Here is a 20,856-nt window from a genome sequence, read left to right as displayed (position 1 = left end):
CCCTATCTTTTTTTTTTCCAAGATGAGGATTTGAGATAACATCTTAGAATGTCAGTCTTTTGGTTTTTATGTATGGGTCAAATAACCGAGTACAATTTACAAAAAATGAAAAATGAATCCAGGGAATCATCAAGCCCCATTTTCAGCAATCACTTATCTTATTCAGTCATTATAAACGGATAGGCCTTGGCAAAATTTTTGTGTTTAAACTAAAATAGAGTATCTAGACTAAACATATTTGGGTAAAATGCTTCCATTCTTCTCTGCTATCCTGCATTGGAATTAAAACTTACTGCAGGTGGTGGTAGTTCAGCATTCAGGGTATTGGTGGAACTAATCATTTTGATGTACAAAATCAGGAGTACTTGGGATTTTAGATCAGCAAATATTGAACATTTGCTCAAGTAACCATCAAATCTATCACGAATTGCTTTTTCATATTACTTTGCCTATCAGCTCACTTGCATGGTTTGCATATAATCTAGCCTGTCAGCTTGGATGCATAAGGTGACATCTTTTGAATATATGAAATTTCTTTTTCTTGGGATTCACCCTCTGCAATATTCTGGTGGTCTTTGCTGTTGCCCTTGCCTAGCTTTCCTCCTGATTCTTTGCATTTCTTTGCTTCGCTAGTACCCTGGGGAGGAGGAGGAGGAAGGGAGTGGCAGCAGTGAAGGATTCGATCCCCCCACAGCTGATGGGCAGTTCCCTGGGGCTCGGAGTCAGCTGCTGCGCCGCCCACAGTACCGGCAGCGGCGGTTCCCGCCATACCACGTGGGACAGACCTTTGACCGTCGCTCACGGGTCTTTCCTCATGCCAACAGCATGCAGGTAAAATGGCACCCAAATTCTCATTGCCCTGCGGCTGCCCTTACCCTCAGTCCTCCTGTTTCACCATCCTTCTCCTATTGCTCTCTTCCTCTTCCTCCTCCTCCATCTGGGTGAGAGCAGAACCGTTTCTATGCCCTCCTTTGGGGCTGCTAAGTAACTCACAGTCCTAAGTACTTCTGCATGGCTGTTATATCTAACAGTGTCATTGAAAAAAACCTTTTTATTCACTTGGATTTGCTGAGACTTCTTAGGTAGAAAAAAACTGCAGCAAGGTTGTGATTTGAAGTCTTTGCCTACCTCTGATTCTTTCTGATCCTTTTGGATGGCATTAAAGCTATTGGTTTCCCTTCTTTGTTTATGTCATCACCATCAGTGTTGACTCAGTACCCTTGAAACTTAATTTTCTTTTTTAGATGAATGAAGGAAATGTATAATAGCAGATGGAATGATGACCTTTTTTAGTTCAGTGGAACATTTTTACTTCTGATGTGTCATTTTATTGATGGGGTAGGGAAAAGAGAAAGCACTAGCATCTGGAGAAATTAGTAGAGAGCTTGTGTAAGAGGCTATACTTGAGTTGAGCCTTGTGACAAGTTGGGGTTTCTAAGAGGTGGAGGTCCCAGGAAGAAGTTCCAGACATGGAAAAGCCCATGGAAAGAAATAGATGGGAAATGTCATGTCCTATAGTAAGCAGGCCAGTTTGGCTTGAACATAAAGTGCATGGAAGAGTTTACTTTGTAATAAATCTGAAAAGTAAGGTAGAGCCTTATAGAGTGGGAAAGACTTTCAATACTATACAGAACCTGTTTGACCCTGCAGGCAATATGGAGCCACTAGAGCTTTTTGAGCAGTGAAGTATCAATTTGGCATCTGTGCAAAGGATAGATTGGAGCAAGGATTTGATGGTAATTTTGTTTTTCATTTGTTTCAGTTGTATCTGACACTTAGTGACGTGACTTGGGGTTTTCTTGGCAAAGACACTGAAGTGGTTTGCCGTTTTTTTCTTAAACTCATTTTAGAGAATGAGGAAAGTGAGACTTGCCTAGAAAATGTTCAAGGCCAGATTTGAACTCAGGAAAACAAGTGTTCCAGAATCAAGGCCTGGCACTTTTTATCTGCTGTGCCACTCATCTGCCTAAGCTATTGGAATATTCTAGACATAGTTCAGTTCACGCCTGAGCTAGGATGGTGGCCATTTGAGTAGAAATAAAGTGGAAGACATAAATTATGACAAAGGAGAGAAAATGCTAGGGTGAAAATGATAAGAATCTTGGGGGTAAGAGACAAGCTCCTTCCTAGAGTTTTTGATAAAAGAGGAGAGGAAGTCTGAGCATAGTTATGCACTCTTTAGAGTAAGCAGATTTCAAAGAGTTCAGAAGAAAATTAGGTTTCAGCTCAAGAAAGAAATGCTGAAGACATAAGAGACCATTTAGAATGCAGAAAAAAAAATATCCTTGTATAAAGAGCCTGAATCAACAGGGAGCTTGTCAGCCAACTCATAAAAGAAATGAATGGAGTGTGGAAGCCAGACCACGGAAAGGAAAAGGCATGAAAGAGTGAGAAGAGCCCTGTAACAAGTATCAGGAATGATGAAGCTCAAGATGAGGCTAGGCTGGTGAGAGTAGCCAAGGGATGCTCATTTAATAATGCCACATTGGGAGAAAGAAGAGATTCCAAGAAGAGAAGCCCTTAGAGGGCAAGGCAGGATGATGGGTAACACCCGAGGAGTAAGCTGCTTAATTCTAATTTTATTTTCTCTATCAACAATAAAGATAAGGGTTAAAAGAGAGAGACAGAGACAGAGAGACTTGTGGCCCCAATTAAATATGACCTTTGAATACTGGCAGATAAAATTTCTGAATACTGTTGATGGTAATTTGAAATATGGAAAACGGGAGAGACACTACAAAATTGAAAGGCATATGCCTTGATTTCAAAAAAAGGGAAGAGAATAGTGGCCTGGAAATGACAGGCTGGTAAGTTTGACTTTGATCCCTGAGAGAATTCTAGAAGAAATCATTAAAGTGTTTGGTGGCATCTAAAAAGAGAAATGATGATTATAAGGAATCAGGGGACCAGAATTTCATTGAGAACAGGTTGTGCCATACTAACCTCCATTTCTTTTTTGATGGAATTATTGAAACTGGTGGATGAGGAGAGAATGCTGTGGTATGTAGTTTTACCTTGATTTTAGCAAAAAGTTTTTGAGAAAGTATCTCAGAGTAACTTGGAAGAAAAATTAGACAATAATACATTTATATAGGATTCAAAATTGGTTCACCAGTCAGACTCAGTAGTTAATGGTTGACATGATATATTTCCCATGTAATATCCTACGAGTCTGCTTGGCCTTGTGAATGTTTAGATTTCTTTTTTCTTTTCAGTGATTTAGATAAAGGCCTAGGTGACTTGGTGTATGCTCATGCAGTTTATAGATGATACAGATCTGGAAGAGATAACTAATACACTGAATGATAGGATGCAAAAAGATCTTGAGGCCATTGAGTTGACCCTAATAAATTAGACTAGAAGAAATGTAAACCTTTGTACCCAGTCCCAAAAAAGTCTACTTCGTAAGATGAGGGGAAGCATGGTTAGAGAACATTCTGAATGCAATCTGGTTCCTTAGTGGACCAAGTTCATTCTGAGTTAGCAGTGTGTTGTGGTAGCCTCACACTAATCTTGAGCTGCATTAAGAGAATTGGATGGCGGTGATAGTTGCACTGTATTCTTCCGCATCAGATAGTTTAAGAAAGGCATTGATCCGGCTGGAGGGTATACAGTGCAGCGAAATCAGGAGGACAAAGGGCCTCTGTGTCTGACATGAGGATCACTTGAAGGAACTGGGAGTATATAGTTTGTAAAGGAGACGACTCCGTATCACGTTCAGATTTTCTGAAGTCCTGCCATTTGGTGAAGAAATTCCAACTTGTTCTGTTAGCTAGCAAGGGCAGAAAGAACTATGAGCTATGGTGGAAGGGGCACAGGGCAAATTTGGCGTTTGCTATCAGAAGAAACTTCCTAACAGACATAATTGTCCAAAAGTGGAATGAGATGCTGTCATGGTCTCCTGTTTTTGGAAGCCTTCAGGCAGAAGGGCTTGGTTTTATTGGTTTGTATTTTTGTATATAGATTGGAATATTTGTCATGAATTGTTTTTTCTAGCTCTGTGATTCTGGATGAAAGAAAGACAATGGCAAATCAAGTGTTGTTTTAATGATATTTGTGGGAAACAGAGCCAGTAAATGGAGAAAGCAAATTAGATTGGGATTGGTTGATTGCAGAGACAAGCTCTGCCAGGATAGGTTCCTAGCACACAAGTGGTAGGCTTAGTTTTGGTGAGGATGATGAAAGAAAGGGCTGTCATGGAACATAGCTACTTTTCTTAGGTAAGAGACAGGGAATGGAGAGGTGGGAAATGTCGGAGGCTTGAGGAGAAAGGAAAAGATTTGTTTAGTTTTTTTAATAGTGGTTTTTTTTTGTTTTTGTTTTTTTAGTTTATTAACATTTATGTGTCAGGCCCTGTTCTGAGCTACAAATGAAAAAGCTATTCCCCTCAAGGAGCTTACATTCAATAGGAGGAAGGCAATACATAAAAAGAGCTGAATAACAGAAGTGGGGGGTGTTGGAGAGAGAAGAGAAGTATGCAGGGTGGGCTTGACGGGGTGGTGGCAAGGTGGCTACTTCTGATAAGGAAGGGCCATCCTGGGCCTTTCTCCAAAAAAAAGGGTCATGAAAAACTCAACCAGTGGGAGAAGGGGTCCTAGCTGAGTCCCTGGAGGGATGAGAATATAAAGTCCTGGCTGGGAGGTTGATTTCAATGGATCCAGTCAGCCAGCACAATTGGTGACTTCAAGTGCTATTCAGTCTCTGCATATGATAGGAGCTGAGAAGATGGCAAGGTGGGGTTTGGGCCTGGGGTGTTGATTCATGACTGGAGGAATGAAGAGAACTTGGGAGAAGGAATTTGAGTGGAAAGTTGAACTGGTAAATTAGAGGGTCAGAACTGGTAAGGAAGAAAAGTGAAGAAGCCACAGTGGGAAACAGGGATGAGCATCTCCTAATGGGTGGTGGTTACAGGGAAACTGCAGAATTAAGTTTAGGATGAATAAAACAGGAGAAGTGGAAGGAAAGGAGGGTCTCTTCAACCTCTTCTTGCCCAACATGTTTGGTTGTGCTTTTTACCTCTTAGTTTTTTTCCTCCTCCTTTAGCAGCTGCCCCTGACAAGAATACTAAAAATAACCAGCAGACTTGACAAATATGGGAGGACTTAGTACATGACACAGTGGATTTCTTTAGGGCACCAACCACTCTGGGCTTCTAGGAAATGGAGATGGGAGGAGCCAGTGAGATTTGTCATGGGCTTTTATTTTTAGTGAGTTCCGAACTGCATGCTTGAAGTCATCTACTTAGTATTTGGCATTTGCATAACACTTGTGTTTGCTCAGAGTATTTTTAGGTATGCCTTGCCAGACCTTTGAGGTGTTAAGTTTTATAGACAGGCACATTGATTGGGGCTTCCTTTTGCTCTAATAGAAATAGCTTTGGACTTGGGGGCAAGGGAGGAGACATGGGGTCACACCTCACTTCTGACAATGAATAGCCATGTATCCTGTGGGCAAGTTCACTCAACTGCAGAGCCTCAGTTTATTTACTCTCTGTAAAATGGGGCAACTAATACCCATGAGTAGCTTCACTCCCTCATAGGGTTATTGTGGAGATTCATTAAGCTTATGTTAAGCAGCTTTGTGAATCTAATCTTTTTAACTGCCAAGCGAATTCTTATTACTTATAGTTATGTAGGAAATTAGTTGAACTTCTATAATGTTTGGTAATATTCTGAATTTGCTATCTGCCTTAATGTATCTGACTGGAAAAATAAAATCACTCCTAGAGTTTTAGAAATTAGAGGTGGCAGCTTGGAGGCTCAGGATTGAGAGCCAGGCTTAGAAATTGGGAGGGCCTGGGTTCAAATTTGGCCTCAGACACTTCCTAGCTATGTGACCCTGGGCAAATCACTTAACCCTGTTTGCCCCAGTTTTTCTCATCTATAAAATGAGCTGGAGAAGGAAATAGCAAACAATTCTAGTATCTTTGCCAAGAAAATCCCAACTGAGGTCACAGAGTTAGATATGACTAAACAACAGCAAGTATACCCAAACTTTGGAGGGTGGTGAAGCCAGAAATTTTATGCTTTTGTCCCAAATCTTAGAGGAAGGGATGTCTGAAATAATTTTGAATTCAAACCCTGTCTCTAGCCCTTCTCAACCCACCCAGAAAGCAAGATATATCCCATTATATACATGAAACACAAAAGACATTTTTGCATGAATCATGTGGCACAATATAAAAAAGCACACAAAAGGTGAAAGAGATACACTTCAATCTGTATACAGAATTAAACTTCTCTGGAGGTAGACAGCATTTTTCATGAATCCTTTGGAATTATTGTAGATTATTGCATTATAAAATATTACTATTACTGTGGACATTTCTCTCCTAGTTCTGCTCACTTCACATGTGAAGTGAGCAGAACTAGGAGAGAAATGTCCACAGTAATAGTAATATTTTATAATGCAATAATCTACAATAATTCCAAAGGATTCATGAAAAATGCTGTCTACCTCCAGAGAAGTTTAATTCTGTATACAGATTGAAGTGTATCTCTTTCACCTTTTGTGTGCTTTTTTATATTGTGCCACATGATTCATGCAAAAATGTCTTTTGTGTTTCATGTATATAATGGGATATATCTTGCTTTCTGGGTGGGTTGAGAAGGGCTAGAGACAGGGTTTGAATTCAAAATTATTTCAGACATCCCTTCCTCTAAGATTTGGGACAAAAGCATAAAATTTCTGGCTTCACCACCCTCCAAAGTTTGGGTATACTTGCTGTTGTTTAGTCATATCTAACTCTGTGACCTCAGTTGGGATTTTCTTGGCAAAGATACTAGAATTGTTTGCTATTTCCTTCTCCAGCTCATTTTATAGATGAGAAAAACTGGGGCAAACAGGGTTAAGTGATTTGCCCAGGGTCACATAGCTAGGAAGTGTCTGAGGCCAAATTTGAACCCAGGCCCTCCCCAATTTCTAAGCCTGGCTCTCAATCCTGAGCCTCCAAGCTGCCACCTCTAATTTCTAAAACTCTAGGAGTGATTTTATTTTTCCAGTCAGATACATTAAGGCAGATAGCAAATTCAGAATATTACCAAACATTATAGAAGTTCAACTAATTTCCTACATAACTATAAGTAATAAGAATTCGCTTGGCAGTTAAAAAGATTAGATTCACAAAGCTGCTTAACATAAGCTTAATGAATCTCCACAATAACCCTATGAGGGAGTGAAGCTACTCATGGGTATTAGTTGCCCCATTTTACAGAGAGTAAATAAACTGAGGCTCTGCAGTTGAGTGAACTTGCCCACAGGATACATGGCTATTCATTGTCAGAAGTGAGGTGTGACCCCATGTCTCCTCCCTTGCCCCCAAGTCCAAAGCTATTTCTATTAGAGCAAAAGGAAGCCCCAATCAATGTGCCTGTCTATAAAACTTAACACCTCAAAGGTCTGGCAAGGCATACCTAAAAATACTCTGAGCAAACACAAGTGTTATGCAAATGCCAAATACTAAGTAGATGACTTCAAGCATGCAGTTCGGAACTCACTAAAAATAAAAGCCCATGACAAATCTCACTGGCTCCTCCCATCTCCATTTCCTAGAAGCCCAGAGTGGTTGGTGCCCTAAAGAAATCCACTGTGTCATGTACTAAGTCCTCCCATATTTGTCAAGTCTGCTGGTTATTTTTAGTATTCTTGTCAGGGGCAGCTGCTAAAGGAGGAGGAAAAAAACTAAGAGGTAAAAAGCACAACCAAACATGTTGGGCAAGAAGAGGTTGAAGAGACCCTCCTTTCCTTCCACTTCTCCTGTTTTATTCATCCTAAACTTAATTCTGCAGTTTCCCTGTAACCACCACCCATTAGGAGATGCTCATCCCTGTTTCCCACTGTGGCTTCTTCACTTTTCTTCCTTACCAGTTCTGACCCTCTAATTTACCAGTTCAACTTTCCACTCAAATTCCTTCTCCCAAGTTCTCTTCATTCCTCCAGTCATGAATCAACACCCCAGGCCCAAACCCCACCTTGCCATCTTCTCAGCTCCTATCATATGCAGAGACTGAATAGCACTTGAAGTCACCAATTGTGCTGGCTGACTGGATCCATTGAAATCAACCTCCCAGCCAGGACTTTATATTCTCATCCCTCCAGGGACTCAGCTAGGACCCCTTCTCCCACTGGTTGAGTTTTTCATGACCCTTTTTTTTGGAGAAAGGCCCAGGATGGCCCTTCCTTATCAGAAGTAGCCACCTTGCCACCACCCCGTCAAGCCCACCCTGCATACTTCTCTTCTCTCTCCAACACCCCCCACTTCTGTTATTCAGCTCTTTTTATGTATTGCCTTCCTCCTATTGAATGTAAGCTCCTTGAGGGGAATAGCTTTTTCATTTGTAGCTCAGAACAGGGCCTGACACATAAATGTTAATAAACTAAAAAAACAAAAACAAAAAAAAACCACTATTAAAAAAACTAAACAAATCTTTTCCTTTCTCCTCAAGCCTCCGACATTTCCCACCTCTCCATTCCCTGTCTCTTACCTAAGAAAAGTAGCTATGTTCCATGACAGCCCTTTCTTTCATCATCCTCACCAAAACTAAGCCTACCACTTGTGTGCTAGGAACCTATCCTGGCAGAGCTTGTCTCTGCAATCAACCAATCCCAATCTAATTTGCTTTCTCCATTTACTGGCTCTGTTTCCCACAAATATCATTAAAACAACACTTGATTTGCCATTGTCTTTCTTTCATCCAGAATCACAGAGCTAGAAAAAACAATTCATGACAAATACTCCAATCTATATACAAAAATACAAACCAATAAAACCAAGCCCTTCTGCCTGAAGGCTTCCAAAAACAGGAGACCATGACAGCATCTCATTCCACTTTTGGACAATTATGTCTGTTAGGAAGTTTCTTCTGATAGCAAACGCCAAATTTGCCCTGTGCCCCTTCCACCATAGCTCATAGTTCTTTCTGCCCTTGCTAGCTAACAGAACAAGTTGGAATTTCTTCACCAAATGGCAGGACTTCAGAAAATCTGAACGTGATACGGAGTCGTCTCCTTTACAAACTATATACTCCCAGTTCCTTCAAGTGATCCTCATGTCAGACACAGAGGCCCTTTGTCCTCCTGATTTCGCTGCACTGTATACCCTCCAGCCGGATCAATGCCTTTCTTAAACTATCTGATGCGGAAGAATACAGTGCAACTATCACCGCCATCCAATTCTCTTAATGCAGCTCAAGATTAGTGTGAGGCTACCACAACACACTGCTAACTCAGAATGAACTTGGTCCACTAAGGAACCAGATTGCATTCAGAATGTTCTCTAACCATGCTTCCCCTCATCTTACGAAGTAGACTTTTTTGGGACTGGGTACAAAGGTTTACATTTCTTCTAGTCTAATTTATTAGGGTCAACTCAATGGCCTCAAGATCTTTTTGCATCCTATCATTCAGTGTATTAGTTATCTCTTCCAGATCTGTATCATCTATAAACTGCATGAGCATACACCAAGTCACCTAGGCCTTTATCTAAATCACTGAAAAGAAAAAAGAAATCTAAACATTCACAAGGCCAAGCAGACTCGTAGGATATTACATGGGAAATATATCATGTCAACCATTAACTACTGAGTCTGACTGGTGAACCAATTTTGAATCCTATATAAATGTATTATTGTCTAATTTTTCTTCCAAGTTACTCTGAGATACTTTCTCAAAAACTTTTTGCTAAAATCAAGGTAAAACTACATACCACAGCATTCTCTCCTCATCCACCAGTTTCAATAATTCCATCAAAAAAGAAATGGAGGTTAGTATGGCACAACCTGTTCTCAATGAAATTCTGGTCCCCTGATTCCTTATAATCATCATTTCTCTTTTTAGATGCCACCAAACACTTTAATGATTTCTTCTAGAATTCTCTCAGGGATCAAAGTCAAACTTACCAGCCTGTCATTTCCAGGCCACTATTCTCTTCCCTTTTTTTGAAATCAAGGCATATGCCTTTCAATTTTGTAGTGTCTCTCCCGTTTTCCATATTTCAAATTACCATCAACAGTATTCAGAAATTTTATCTGCCAGTATTCAAAGGTCATATTTAATTGGGGCCACAAGTCTCTCTGTCTCTGTCTCTCTCTTTTAACCCTTATCTTTATTGTTGATAGAGAAAATAAAATTAGAATTAAGCAGCTTACTCCTCGGGTGTTACCCATCATCCTGCCTTGCCCTCTAAGGGCTTCTCTTCTTGGAATCTCTTCTTTCTCCCAATGTGGCATTATTAAATGAGCATCCCTTGGCTACTCTCACCAGCCTAGCCTCATCTTGAGCTTCATCATTCCTGATACTTGTTACAGGGCTCTTCTCACTCTTTCATGCCTTTTCCTTTCCGTGGTCTGGCTTCCACACTCCATTCATTTCTTTTATGAGTTGGCTGACAAGCTCCCTGTTGATTCAGGCTCTTTATACAAGGATATTTTTTTTTCTGCATTCTAAATGGTCTCTTATGTCTTCAGCATTTCTTTCTTGAGCTGAAACCTAATTTTCTTCTGAACTCTTTGAAATCTGCTTACTCTAAAGAGTGCATAACTATGCTCAGACTTCCTCTCCTCTTTTATCAAAAACTCTAGGAAGGAGCTTGTCTCTTACCCCCAAGATTCTTATCATTTTCACCCTAGCATTTTCTCTCCTTTGTCATAATTTATGTCTTCCACTTTATTTCTACTCAAATGGCCACCATCCTAGCTCAGGCGTGAACTGAACTATGTCTAGAATATTCCAATAGCTTAGGCAGATGAGTGGCACAGCAGATAAAAAGTGCCAGGCCTTGATTCTGGAACACTTGTTTTCCTGAGTTCAAATCTGGCCTTGAACATTTTCTAGGCAAGTCTCACTTTCCTCATTCTCTAAAATGAGTTTAAGAAAAAAACGGCAAACCACTTCAGTGTCTTTGCCAAGAAAACCCCAAGTCACGTCACTAAGTGTCAGATACAACTGAAACAAATGAAAAACAAAATTACCATCAAATCCTTGCTCCAATCTATCCTTTGCACAGATGCCAAATTGATACTTCACTGCTCAAAAAGCTCTAGTGGCTCCATATTGCCTGCAGGGTCAAACAGGTTCTGTATAGTATTGAAAGTCTTTCCCACTCTATAAGGCTCTACCTTACTTTTCAGATTTATTACAAAGTAAACTCTTCCATGCACTTTATGTTCAAGCCAAACTGGCCTGCTTACTATAGGACATGACATTTCCCATCTATTTCTTTCCATGGGCTTTTCCATGTCTGGAACTTCTTCCTGGGACCTCCACCTCTTAGAAACCCCAACTTGTCACAAGGCTCAACTCAAGTATAGCCTCTTACACAAGCTCTCTACTAATTTCTCCAGATGCTAGTGCTTTCTCTTTTCCCTACCCCATCAATAAAATGACACATCAGAAGTAAAAATGTTCCACTGAACTAAAAAAGGTCATCATTCCATCTGCTATTATACATTTCCTTCATTCATCTAAAAAAGAAAATTAAGTTTCAAGGGTACTGAGTCAACACTGATGGTGATGACATAAACAAAGAAGGGAAACCAATAGCTTTAATGCCATCCAAAAGGATCAGAAAGAATCAGAGGTAGGCAAAGACTTCAAATCACAACCTTGCTGCAGTTTTTTTCTACCTAAGAAGTCTCAGCAAATCCAAGTGAATAAAAAGGTTTTTTTCAATGACACTGTTAGATATAACAGCCATGCAGAAGTACTTAGGACTGTGAGTTACTTAGCAGCCCCAAAGGAGGGCATAGAAACGGTTCTGCTCTCACCCAGATGGAGGAGGAGGAAGAGGAAGAGAGCAATAGGAGAAGGATGGTGAAACAGGAGGACTGAGGGTAAGGGCAGCCGCAGGGCAATGAGAATTTGGGTGCCATTTTACCTGCATGCTGTTGGCATGAGGAAAGACCCGTGAGCGACGGTCAAAGGTCTGTCCCACGTGGTATGGCGGGAACCGCCGCTGCCGGTACTGTGGGCGGCGCAGCAGCTGACTCCGAGCCCCAGGGAACTGCCCATCAGCTGTGGGGGGATCGAATCCTTCACTGCTGCCACTCCCTTCCTCCTCCTCCTCCCCAGGGTACTAGCGAAGCAAAGAAATGCAAAGAATCAGGAGGAAAGCTAGGCAAGGGCAACAGCAAAGACCACCAGAATATTGCAGAGGGTGAATCCCAAGAAAAAGAAATTTCATATATTCAAAAGATGTCACCTTATGCATCCAAGCTGACAGGCTAGATTATATGCAAACCATGCAAGTGAGCTGATAGGCAAAGTAATATGAAAAAGCAATTCGTGATAGATTTGATGGTTACTTGAGCAAATGTTCAATATTTGCTGATCTAAAATCCCAAGTACTCCTGATTTTGTACATCAAAATGATTAGTTCCACCAATACCCTGAATGCTGAACTACCACCACCTGCAGTAAGTTTTAATTCCAATGCAGGATAGCAGAGAAGAATGGAAGCATTTTACCCAAATATGTTTAGTCTAGATACTCTATTTTAGTTTAAACACAAAAATTTTGCCAAGGCCTATCCGTTTATAATGACTGAATAAGATAAGTGATTGCTGAAAATGGGGCTTGATGATTCCCTGGATTCATTTTTCATTTTTTGTAAATTGTACTCGGTTATTTGACCCATACATAAAAACCAAAAGACTGACATTCTAAGATGTTATCTCAAATCCTCATCTTGGAAAAAAAAAAGATAGGGGAAGTAGCATGTTATAAGTAAACTAGTACAAACTAGTATTAATGTAACTTATTTCTACAACATATCAATATGGAAAAGATGCTCTTATTCCTAAGTTATTTAACTTAAGTCCATAAACTTCATTTATAAGTTTAGTAGGAATTTCTATATATGCAATCCAAGATGTCAAAAATCTCCAAAGGTTAAAAAAAAAAAAACAAAAAAACACCTCAATCTTCCTCTACTAGAAACAGAAAATGTGGCCACTAATTAATTCTATAGGAGCAGAGATTATCATCACTAATCTAGATCTAGGAAATGAAGTTTTATTACTACTGTTCACCAAACTTTCTTGTATTATCTTAAATAGCTAAAGTTTTACAGTGTAGTTATGCTTAAAGATGTTTAAAAGATTTTTTTTTTTTATCATGTTTAGTAATTAGGATTATATCCTTAAGATCAATTTTCAGGAGGGGGCTGGGGCTCTACATCTCAAAGTACAACTCCTTAAGACCAACAATATATAACTCAGGAACATACTTTTCATTTATTTTTTCCCCCTAAACATTTCTCAATGACATTTTAATCTTGTTTGGGGCAGCTCTGGAGAGTTCAGAAGGCTTGGAGGGGCCCCAGTTTGACATTCTTCCTGTAGCTTATGCAGAAGCTAGAAAAGTCACAACTAAAATCCATAAGTGAACTATGCCTCCTCCTCACACCTCAACTACATCTTACTGGGCAAGAGATGAGGTAAAGATTTTAAGAGTTAATGGATTAGGAAAGGAGAAAATAAAGGAAACATGTAAAGCAAAGTTTTGAGAGAGAGTAGAAAAAGGTTAAAGAGAATGACAAAAGGGAAAAGACAGAGTAATACAAGGAAGAATAGGAATGAGGATATGGGATTAGTGAAAAATCATTAAATAAAACTATCAGAATTAGCTAATATTCTAAAAGGGTACTTCTAGAACCCTGAAAAAAGTTTTGATAGCACCATTCTTTTATAGAGTAATTTCCAGATAACTGAATCCTTTGAGATATTTTCTGAATCATTTAAGGTGATAAAACAATTCTGCATTATTTCCAAACCAGATTCTATTCTTCCTTTGATACTTAGGATCATGAATGACTTAGTAGTAGGCTACAAAGAGCAATGAACTTAGGAATCAGGAACACCTGAGTTTGACTCCTGCTTCAGACACTTGCTGGCTGTGTTATTATTCTGGAAAAGTCATTTAATCTCTCAGCTATTTCCGAATCTGTGAAATAGGGATAACAGTATCAACATCACAATTGTTAGGAGAATCAGATGAAAAAATGTCAAGTACTTTTGGAAACCCCAAAAGGTACGCGTGTGCATGTATGTATGCATGCATGCATGCGTATGCGTGTGTGTGTGTTTTATTATTAAGGATGTAGACCACCTCTGATCCATTCAAACAAATATGAAAGAGAGTAGGTTTTCTAAGAGAGCTCCAGTCAAACTAATAACCAAAGGGATGGAATTCCTGGGAATTGCATTTTATTTTATAACCTTTAAGGCTGATAATGAAAAGTTACATCAGATATAGGTTCTTTTTAAAAAAAAACCTGCCAAAGATAAAAATCAGTTAGAATTAAAATTGTCCTCTTTCTACAGCAGGTCTCCAAAGCATTTACAATACCACATTGCTTTTGAACAATGGAGAAGTCGAAGTTGGCAAGTCTGAAGTGTAACTTCAGGGAAAAATTTAGGTTCTAAGGTCAGATTGAGTCATAAAGCAGGGTTAGGTGCAAATTCACATCTTTCATTTCATGCTAAAACACCAAAGTATTTGTTGAATTCCAAGGAGAATGGCAGGACTGTACTATTTAAGAGAGAAAATAAGCTAGATATTCCCACAATGAAATCATCAGGTGCTTGCTTAATCAAGGAAGGATATATAAGTTCAAATTAGCCAAAAAATCTTGGGTCTATTAACAAATAATGATATCTAGTGATTAATATCTACAAAAATAAAAGCTCATTTAGCAACTGATACTACCCTATTCCAAGTATTCACAAATGATTTGGGGTCTGAGAGTAGTGATTAGTGGAGAAGTAAATGGGGAATGCTCTAAGATGCATCCCAAATTGTGCATGCACACAAAGCTAAATAGCTGAAATCCCATGCACTAACATTTCAGTCTAAGTTGGCCCCAAAGGGGGTGAAAAAACATATCAATTAACTGATATTTTAAAAATCTGTGGAAAGGGGGCAGCTGGGTAGCTCAGTGGATTGAGAGCCAGGCCTAGAGATGGGAGGTCCTAGGTTCAAATCTGGCCTCAGACACTTCCCAGCTGTGTGACCCTGGGCAAGTCACTTAACCCTCATTGCCTACCTTTACCACTCTTCTGCCTTGGAGCCAATACACAGTATTGACTTCAAGACGGAAGGTAAGTGTTTTAAAATTAAAAAAAAAAAAAAAAAATCTGTGCAGAAAATTTGTCTTTATTTAACCTAAAGAAAATGGAATCTGCAAATCCTAGTCCAATAAGGTTCACTTCAATTCCTGGCAAAATTCTACAATGAATGACTAAAAGGGAACATGAGGGAACAGCTAGAAAAGGAAAAGCCAACATCAGCTTCAAAAACAAAACCCAGGTAATTTCAAACAAACCCCATTATTCTTTTTAAAAGATGTATCTCATAAGGGTTTAAAAAATAAAAAAGTTTATCTGAAGATCTTCAGTGGATTCAGTGAGTTTCATCAAATCACAACTACAATAGGAATCAAATATATCTAATATGGTAGCCAAAAAACCCCACAATCTTAGGATGTAATTAAGACAATTAATGCTGTCCCACTATATTCTGTCCTGTTCAGACCACATCTAATTATGTTACATTCTAGAGTGACAATATCGGTTAAAGGAACACGAGGATGTATAGCCTGGAGTGAAGTCTAAGGAAGAGATGATGGTCACCTCACAAGATAATGGGTTTCCCCCCTCAGTTCTTCCACCAGATCACCATATGTTTATTCAGATATGTGCGGAGTACTCACACTGCGAGGAGGTCCACGACGCCGGCCATAATAACCACGTCGGTACCGGCGCCGGTCTGCAGCATAGCGGCTACCTTCCACTGGAACTCCATCTGGGCCAGTCACATTGGCCGCTTCTGCCCCCTGAAAAGAAAATTCTATTTTTAACACAAGAGAAAGCAAGCATGATATTAAGATGCTGACAGGCATGTATGGATACAATGCTGAAACCACTTCTGTCCTTCAAGCCCAGAATGTGCCTTCTAAATGCAGAATCAGTTGAGACCCAAACTCACATATCACCCCCCTGGTTCCTCCCTAGATGACTTCTTTGAAACTGGAACTAGATGTCATTATTGTGAAATAGTAAAATTGCTATATATAAAACACATGGAAACATAATAGAATAATATAGTCATGTAATTCAACCACAGCTAAGTTGAAATAACTTTTCCAGCAGTGGTTATACCTATGACCAGAGACCCCTGGAGCTGGAATTACACACAATGAGTAGAACTAAAGAGATGACTCAAATTAACATGCTTCCTACAGATAGAATAATGTCTTGCTTTTCTTTTCTGAATTTAGTGTAGTTCTGTTATTGTATAATTTCATAATCAGTTGAGTAAAATTATATACTATAATCATCGGGCATCCACAAAATTTGACATTAAAAAGGGTCCATTTATTTGAAAAGGTTATAAACCACTGCTCTGACATTCCTGACATGGAGATACTTCCAGCTTTTCTTTTTGGTCTTTAGTTTTGGGGGGGGGGGGGGGGGAGAAGGCTACTAACTCCACCTTCCAAGGAAATCCATTCCACTTATGGATAGCTCTCCTTTTCTTGTTATCTCTTGCATTGATTTCTTGTTATCTCTTGCATCTGTCTCTCTATTCCAACAGAGGCTACTTTCAGGTTATCCCCTCATACTTGGACTCCACACATGACAGTCAATCCATCCTTTGTTTCTGTTCCTTTACACAAGTTTTGCCTCATGCCTAGGATTTACTCCCTCCCTCATTTCTGCCTCTCAGAAAACACCTTCAAAGGTCAGTTCGGGTACCATATCTGACATGAGGCCTTTTTTGATTTATCCAGCTCACTTCCAATAGGACTTAGTTCCGATTCTAGCTTCTAATTACTTTTCCTACCTTATTCCTATCTATTCCACATTCCATACCCCACCCTTTGCAAGTTTCTTTTAAATGTTACACCTTCTCCTCTTGTGCTGGGTCCTTAATAAGCTCTGAAAGCCTAATGCCTCCCACATGAAATTACTTTATGTATACTTCTACAGGTACAGTCTCACTAGGAATGTATGCTCCTTGGGGAATAGATGTTTTTGGTTTGGTTGGCAAAAAAAGCCCTAGCATCCCCAGCCTAGTATGTAAGAGCATAGCAAATGCTTGATGACCAATTTACATAGACTAAATTTGCCTTTCTGCACCTGTCACCCACAATAATCCATAGTTTTGTCTCTCAGAGAAAGCAATCCAGGTCTAATACATTTTATATGAAGCCCTTCAAGTAACTGAAAACAGTTAGTTTTCCTCCAAAATCTTCCCTTGTTTCCTCTAGGTATTGTTCAACTAAGGCAAAGCACATGACAAAACCATCACTTGGCTTCTTCTACACCAGTGTTTTCCAAAGTGGGTGCTACCACCCCCTGGTGGGTGCTGCAGTGATCCAGGGAAGTAGTGATGGCCACAGGTGCATTTATCTTTCCTATTCTTTGCTATTAAAATTTTTTTTAATTAATTTTCAGGGGGCTAAGTAATATTTTTTCTGTAAAGGAGGTAGGCCAAAAAAGTTTGGCTGATCTAGCTGATCTAGACCTACACTAAACCTCACACCTAGCTCAGTTTCTTTTTAGCTAAATATTTTTCCTAATTAAAGAAGTTTAGAAAATAAAAATGAAGATTTAACTAGAAATATTCATTGATAAGACAAACTATCAGACAATACCATAAAGTATGATGATACGCTACCAGGTAGTTAAAATCCTTTCATTTATGCACCAAAATGAATGAAAAATGCAACAAAAGATATATAACTTAAAGCAAACACTCAACTCACTAAGATATCACATCTTATTATAAAGACTTCTTATAGTTGAGGAGTTCATAAAATTCTCTTTCCCCAGTATTTTGATAATTACATTTCAATAAAAAAAACAGATCTACTTTTTACTACATAATAACATTCTGAGAGAGGGGTTTTATAGGCTTTCCTCAATTGCCTAAGAAGTCAACAAAAGATTAAGAACCCTTGCTACAGATCCTCCAGAAATCAACACAGAAGTCTGGCAGTCCTCCAGAATCCCTAGTCAGATCTTCATTACTACTAAGATTCCTGTTTGTTTTGTATCTGATTTCATAATCACAACCTGAATGGTAAACAGGAGATTCATTACGTACCACGTTTTATTGAATCTTTGCATTGTTCCTTTTTTCAAGTCAACTCTCAGGATATACTACTTCAGGATGAAAAACACACTGACTTCCATATTTATGTGGGAAAGATATTGGGGGGGAAAGGGGGGGTTGGAGAAGGACAAGAGGACTATGCAATTACTGGCCAAAGGGTAGAAAGTCAGAAGACACAAATTCCTGTTCTTTGTGGATGAACTTTCTGCTTCAGTTTCAGATGTGCTTAATCCAAAAACTCCCAGTCAAGGTAAATAAAGTCTGTGCCACTCCATTAAAGAAACCAGCAGGGCTGAGGGCACAGTCCAGGTTCCATTGTTATGCATGACTTCAAACCCCCCCCCCCCTTTAGTTTGAGATTATTCCAAAGAGAATAATTCAGAGAACAGTTTGCTACATTATCCCATATAAATTTTCTCTAAAGCCAAATCCTGAAGATCAGGCATTTAAAATCTTCCCATTCCGGCCAAGATATTTCAAAGGGGTCAAGAAGACAGGCCTTATAGGTCATAATGAATTACACCCAGTTAGAAAAGATTTAAATGGTAAATTTGTTCTTACCTTCTCGCCTTCAACCACATCAAACTCTACAATTTCTCCATCACCCACACTACGCAGATATTTCCGTGGGTTATTTTTCTTGATGGCAGTCTGTTGAAAGAAGATAGAAAACTTATCAAAGAACCTAGTCTGCATTCTTTGCTCCCATGATCCCAACCTGTTTCTGAGAAGATACTTTTTAAAGAAGAATATCAGTAGTTACTGATATTTAAAAAGCTGCCACTCCCCAGTGAGGGTGGCTCAGCAATAAGGACAAGAAGTGCTATACTTTAAGGGTTAACAGGTAATTAATAAGCTTTTTAAATGAATGTCACATTTCTTCTTAGACCCAAATTCAACTCAGGAAGCATATTAAACAGAACTGACAAATTTATTTTCCTTGTTATTTAAAAGCAATGAAATCCATGCAATGATAGAGAAATATGCTTAAATTCCTCAGAGTCCCTCTTAAAATGAACAAGTTCATGCTGTATGTATGCATAGCATTATACTATGCATAGAATTATGGTTCTTTTAATAGTGCTTGGTCAGTTTTGAGGGTATAGAGAGGATATCTACAATCTCAAATGAGGAGTTTCTTCCTACCTACAATTAGGCAAAATAAGCTTTAAAACTTGTAATGAGTTGCAAAAAAAAAAAAAAAAAAACCAGAGGAATAAAAATTATGTAGAGGGTTAGAAAGTTTTGAGATAGTACTTTTTTTAATCCTAGAAAGCCTCCCCTCCCCCCCCCCCCCGTGGATTTAGAAATCATAAGAAATAATAATAAAATCATTTTTAGAAACCAAAGACAGAAATGATACATAAATTTAAATACAATTTTGTTAACATGCCCATTTTCCTGTCTCTTATCTTCAACCATAAATACCACATAGATTCCCATCCTTAAATATTTCTTTAAATGATCAGATTAATGAAAATATAACCACAAGCCAAAATGGCTCAACTTTATTTGTATACAAATTCTCATTCCTTCCTTCCCTCCCTCCCACCCTTAATGTGGCAAGGGAAAAGAGAGAAAGGAAAACAATTTCCTTCAATGTCTCAACACTCTTGAGCTACACAGTAACTTGTATGACAGGGACCCAGTTTCTATACAACTAGGCCAATCTTATTTTAAAGAGATTAAGTATGTGTAATCCAGACCCTCCCCGGTTCAGGAGTAGGAGGGAGAAGGGGAGGGAGAATTAGCTAACAGGGCAGAGACATCACTCACAAAGGGGAAAAAAAAGGCAGTTAAAGACAGGATGTGTGCTTATACATATGCAGCTACAATTCATAACAACCCCTCCCTGCCTCCTAGTTCCTTTTTCCTGTTAAACTAGGCAGGCCTGGGCACATCTGAATGAATCACTACCTTGGAGGGGTTGTAATCAGCTCATTTTTATATGCTAATCAAGACTGGACATTAGAGAGAAAACTTGGAGATTCCTTATTTAACCAGAGGCAATTCCAGAGTGCTTTACTGACTTATGATACTGACCTCCTACAGGGTGTCAGTCTTGGAAAGTAGGTGCAGATCACACTAAACAAATTCAATAAAATGTTTCTAGGTAGAATGGAGATGGCTTCAAAGAGAAATATTACAGTCAACCTGATAAAATAACGTACCTGAAGTGCTTTGATCATTTAAGTGATTTATAAATGTCAGTTCAGAAATCTAGCTAGAATGGACCTTAAAGGACAACTGGACCAGCCCCTTTCATTTTAATTTTAAATAGTAAACTGAGCTCTGGGGATCTTAGGTTGACTTGTCCCAAGGTCACACAACAGTTTAAATCAGATTCAAGGTTTTGACTCCAAAGCCAGTGTGCTCTTTCTACTGTTCCATACTGCCTCTGAGTTTTCAATCAAACGTACTCCAGTGACAGTATTCCAGTCACAGGGACTGACAAAAGCAAATAAAGGAATAGGAAAAAGTATATAAAGGGGAAGGCAAGTTTGGTTGGACTGCATTTGGAAGATAAAAGTAAAGGCGAGGTGTAATGGGCCTTATGTTGTCACTCTAAGGAATCTAAAACTTACTTATTATGCAATAAGAAACCATTTAAAAACTTAATAGCAACAATATGACCTAGTTTGTGCTGAAGGAATACCATCCCTCATGCCACTGATACATTAATTTGTGTTGGGAGAAAGAAGTCAGAAGAATAGTTGGGAGGCCACTACAATAGATAGAAAA

General features: G+C 39.1%; 1 protein-coding gene across 1 annotated transcript in view; it reads right to left on the bottom strand.

Annotated features, from left to right (window-relative positions):
- Window positions 1-481: 481 nt before the first annotated feature.
- LOC123250044 (Y-box-binding protein 3-like) overlaps window positions 482-20,856 on the bottom strand; it is a 29,219-nt gene continuing 8,844 nt past the window's right edge. The window contains exons 4-7 of the mRNA XM_044679085.1: window positions 18,676-18,765; window positions 15,707-15,829; window positions 11,873-12,070; window positions 482-811 (exon numbers count right to left, since the gene is read on the bottom strand). Of these exons, the coding sequence (XP_044535020.1) occupies window positions 482-811; window positions 11,873-12,070; window positions 15,707-15,829; window positions 18,676-18,765 (741 nt within the window). The remainder of the gene's footprint in view (window positions 812-11,872; window positions 12,071-15,706; window positions 15,830-18,675; window positions 18,766-20,856) is intronic.

Source organism: Gracilinanus agilis, chromosome 5 (assembly GCF_016433145.1).
Source record: "Gracilinanus agilis isolate LMUSP501 chromosome 5, AgileGrace, whole genome shotgun sequence".
NCBI lineage: Eukaryota > Metazoa > Chordata > Mammalia > Didelphimorphia > Didelphidae > Gracilinanus > Gracilinanus agilis.
The sequence above is the reverse complement of the archived record's forward strand: the minus strand, read 5'-3'. Positions and strand labels throughout refer to the sequence as shown.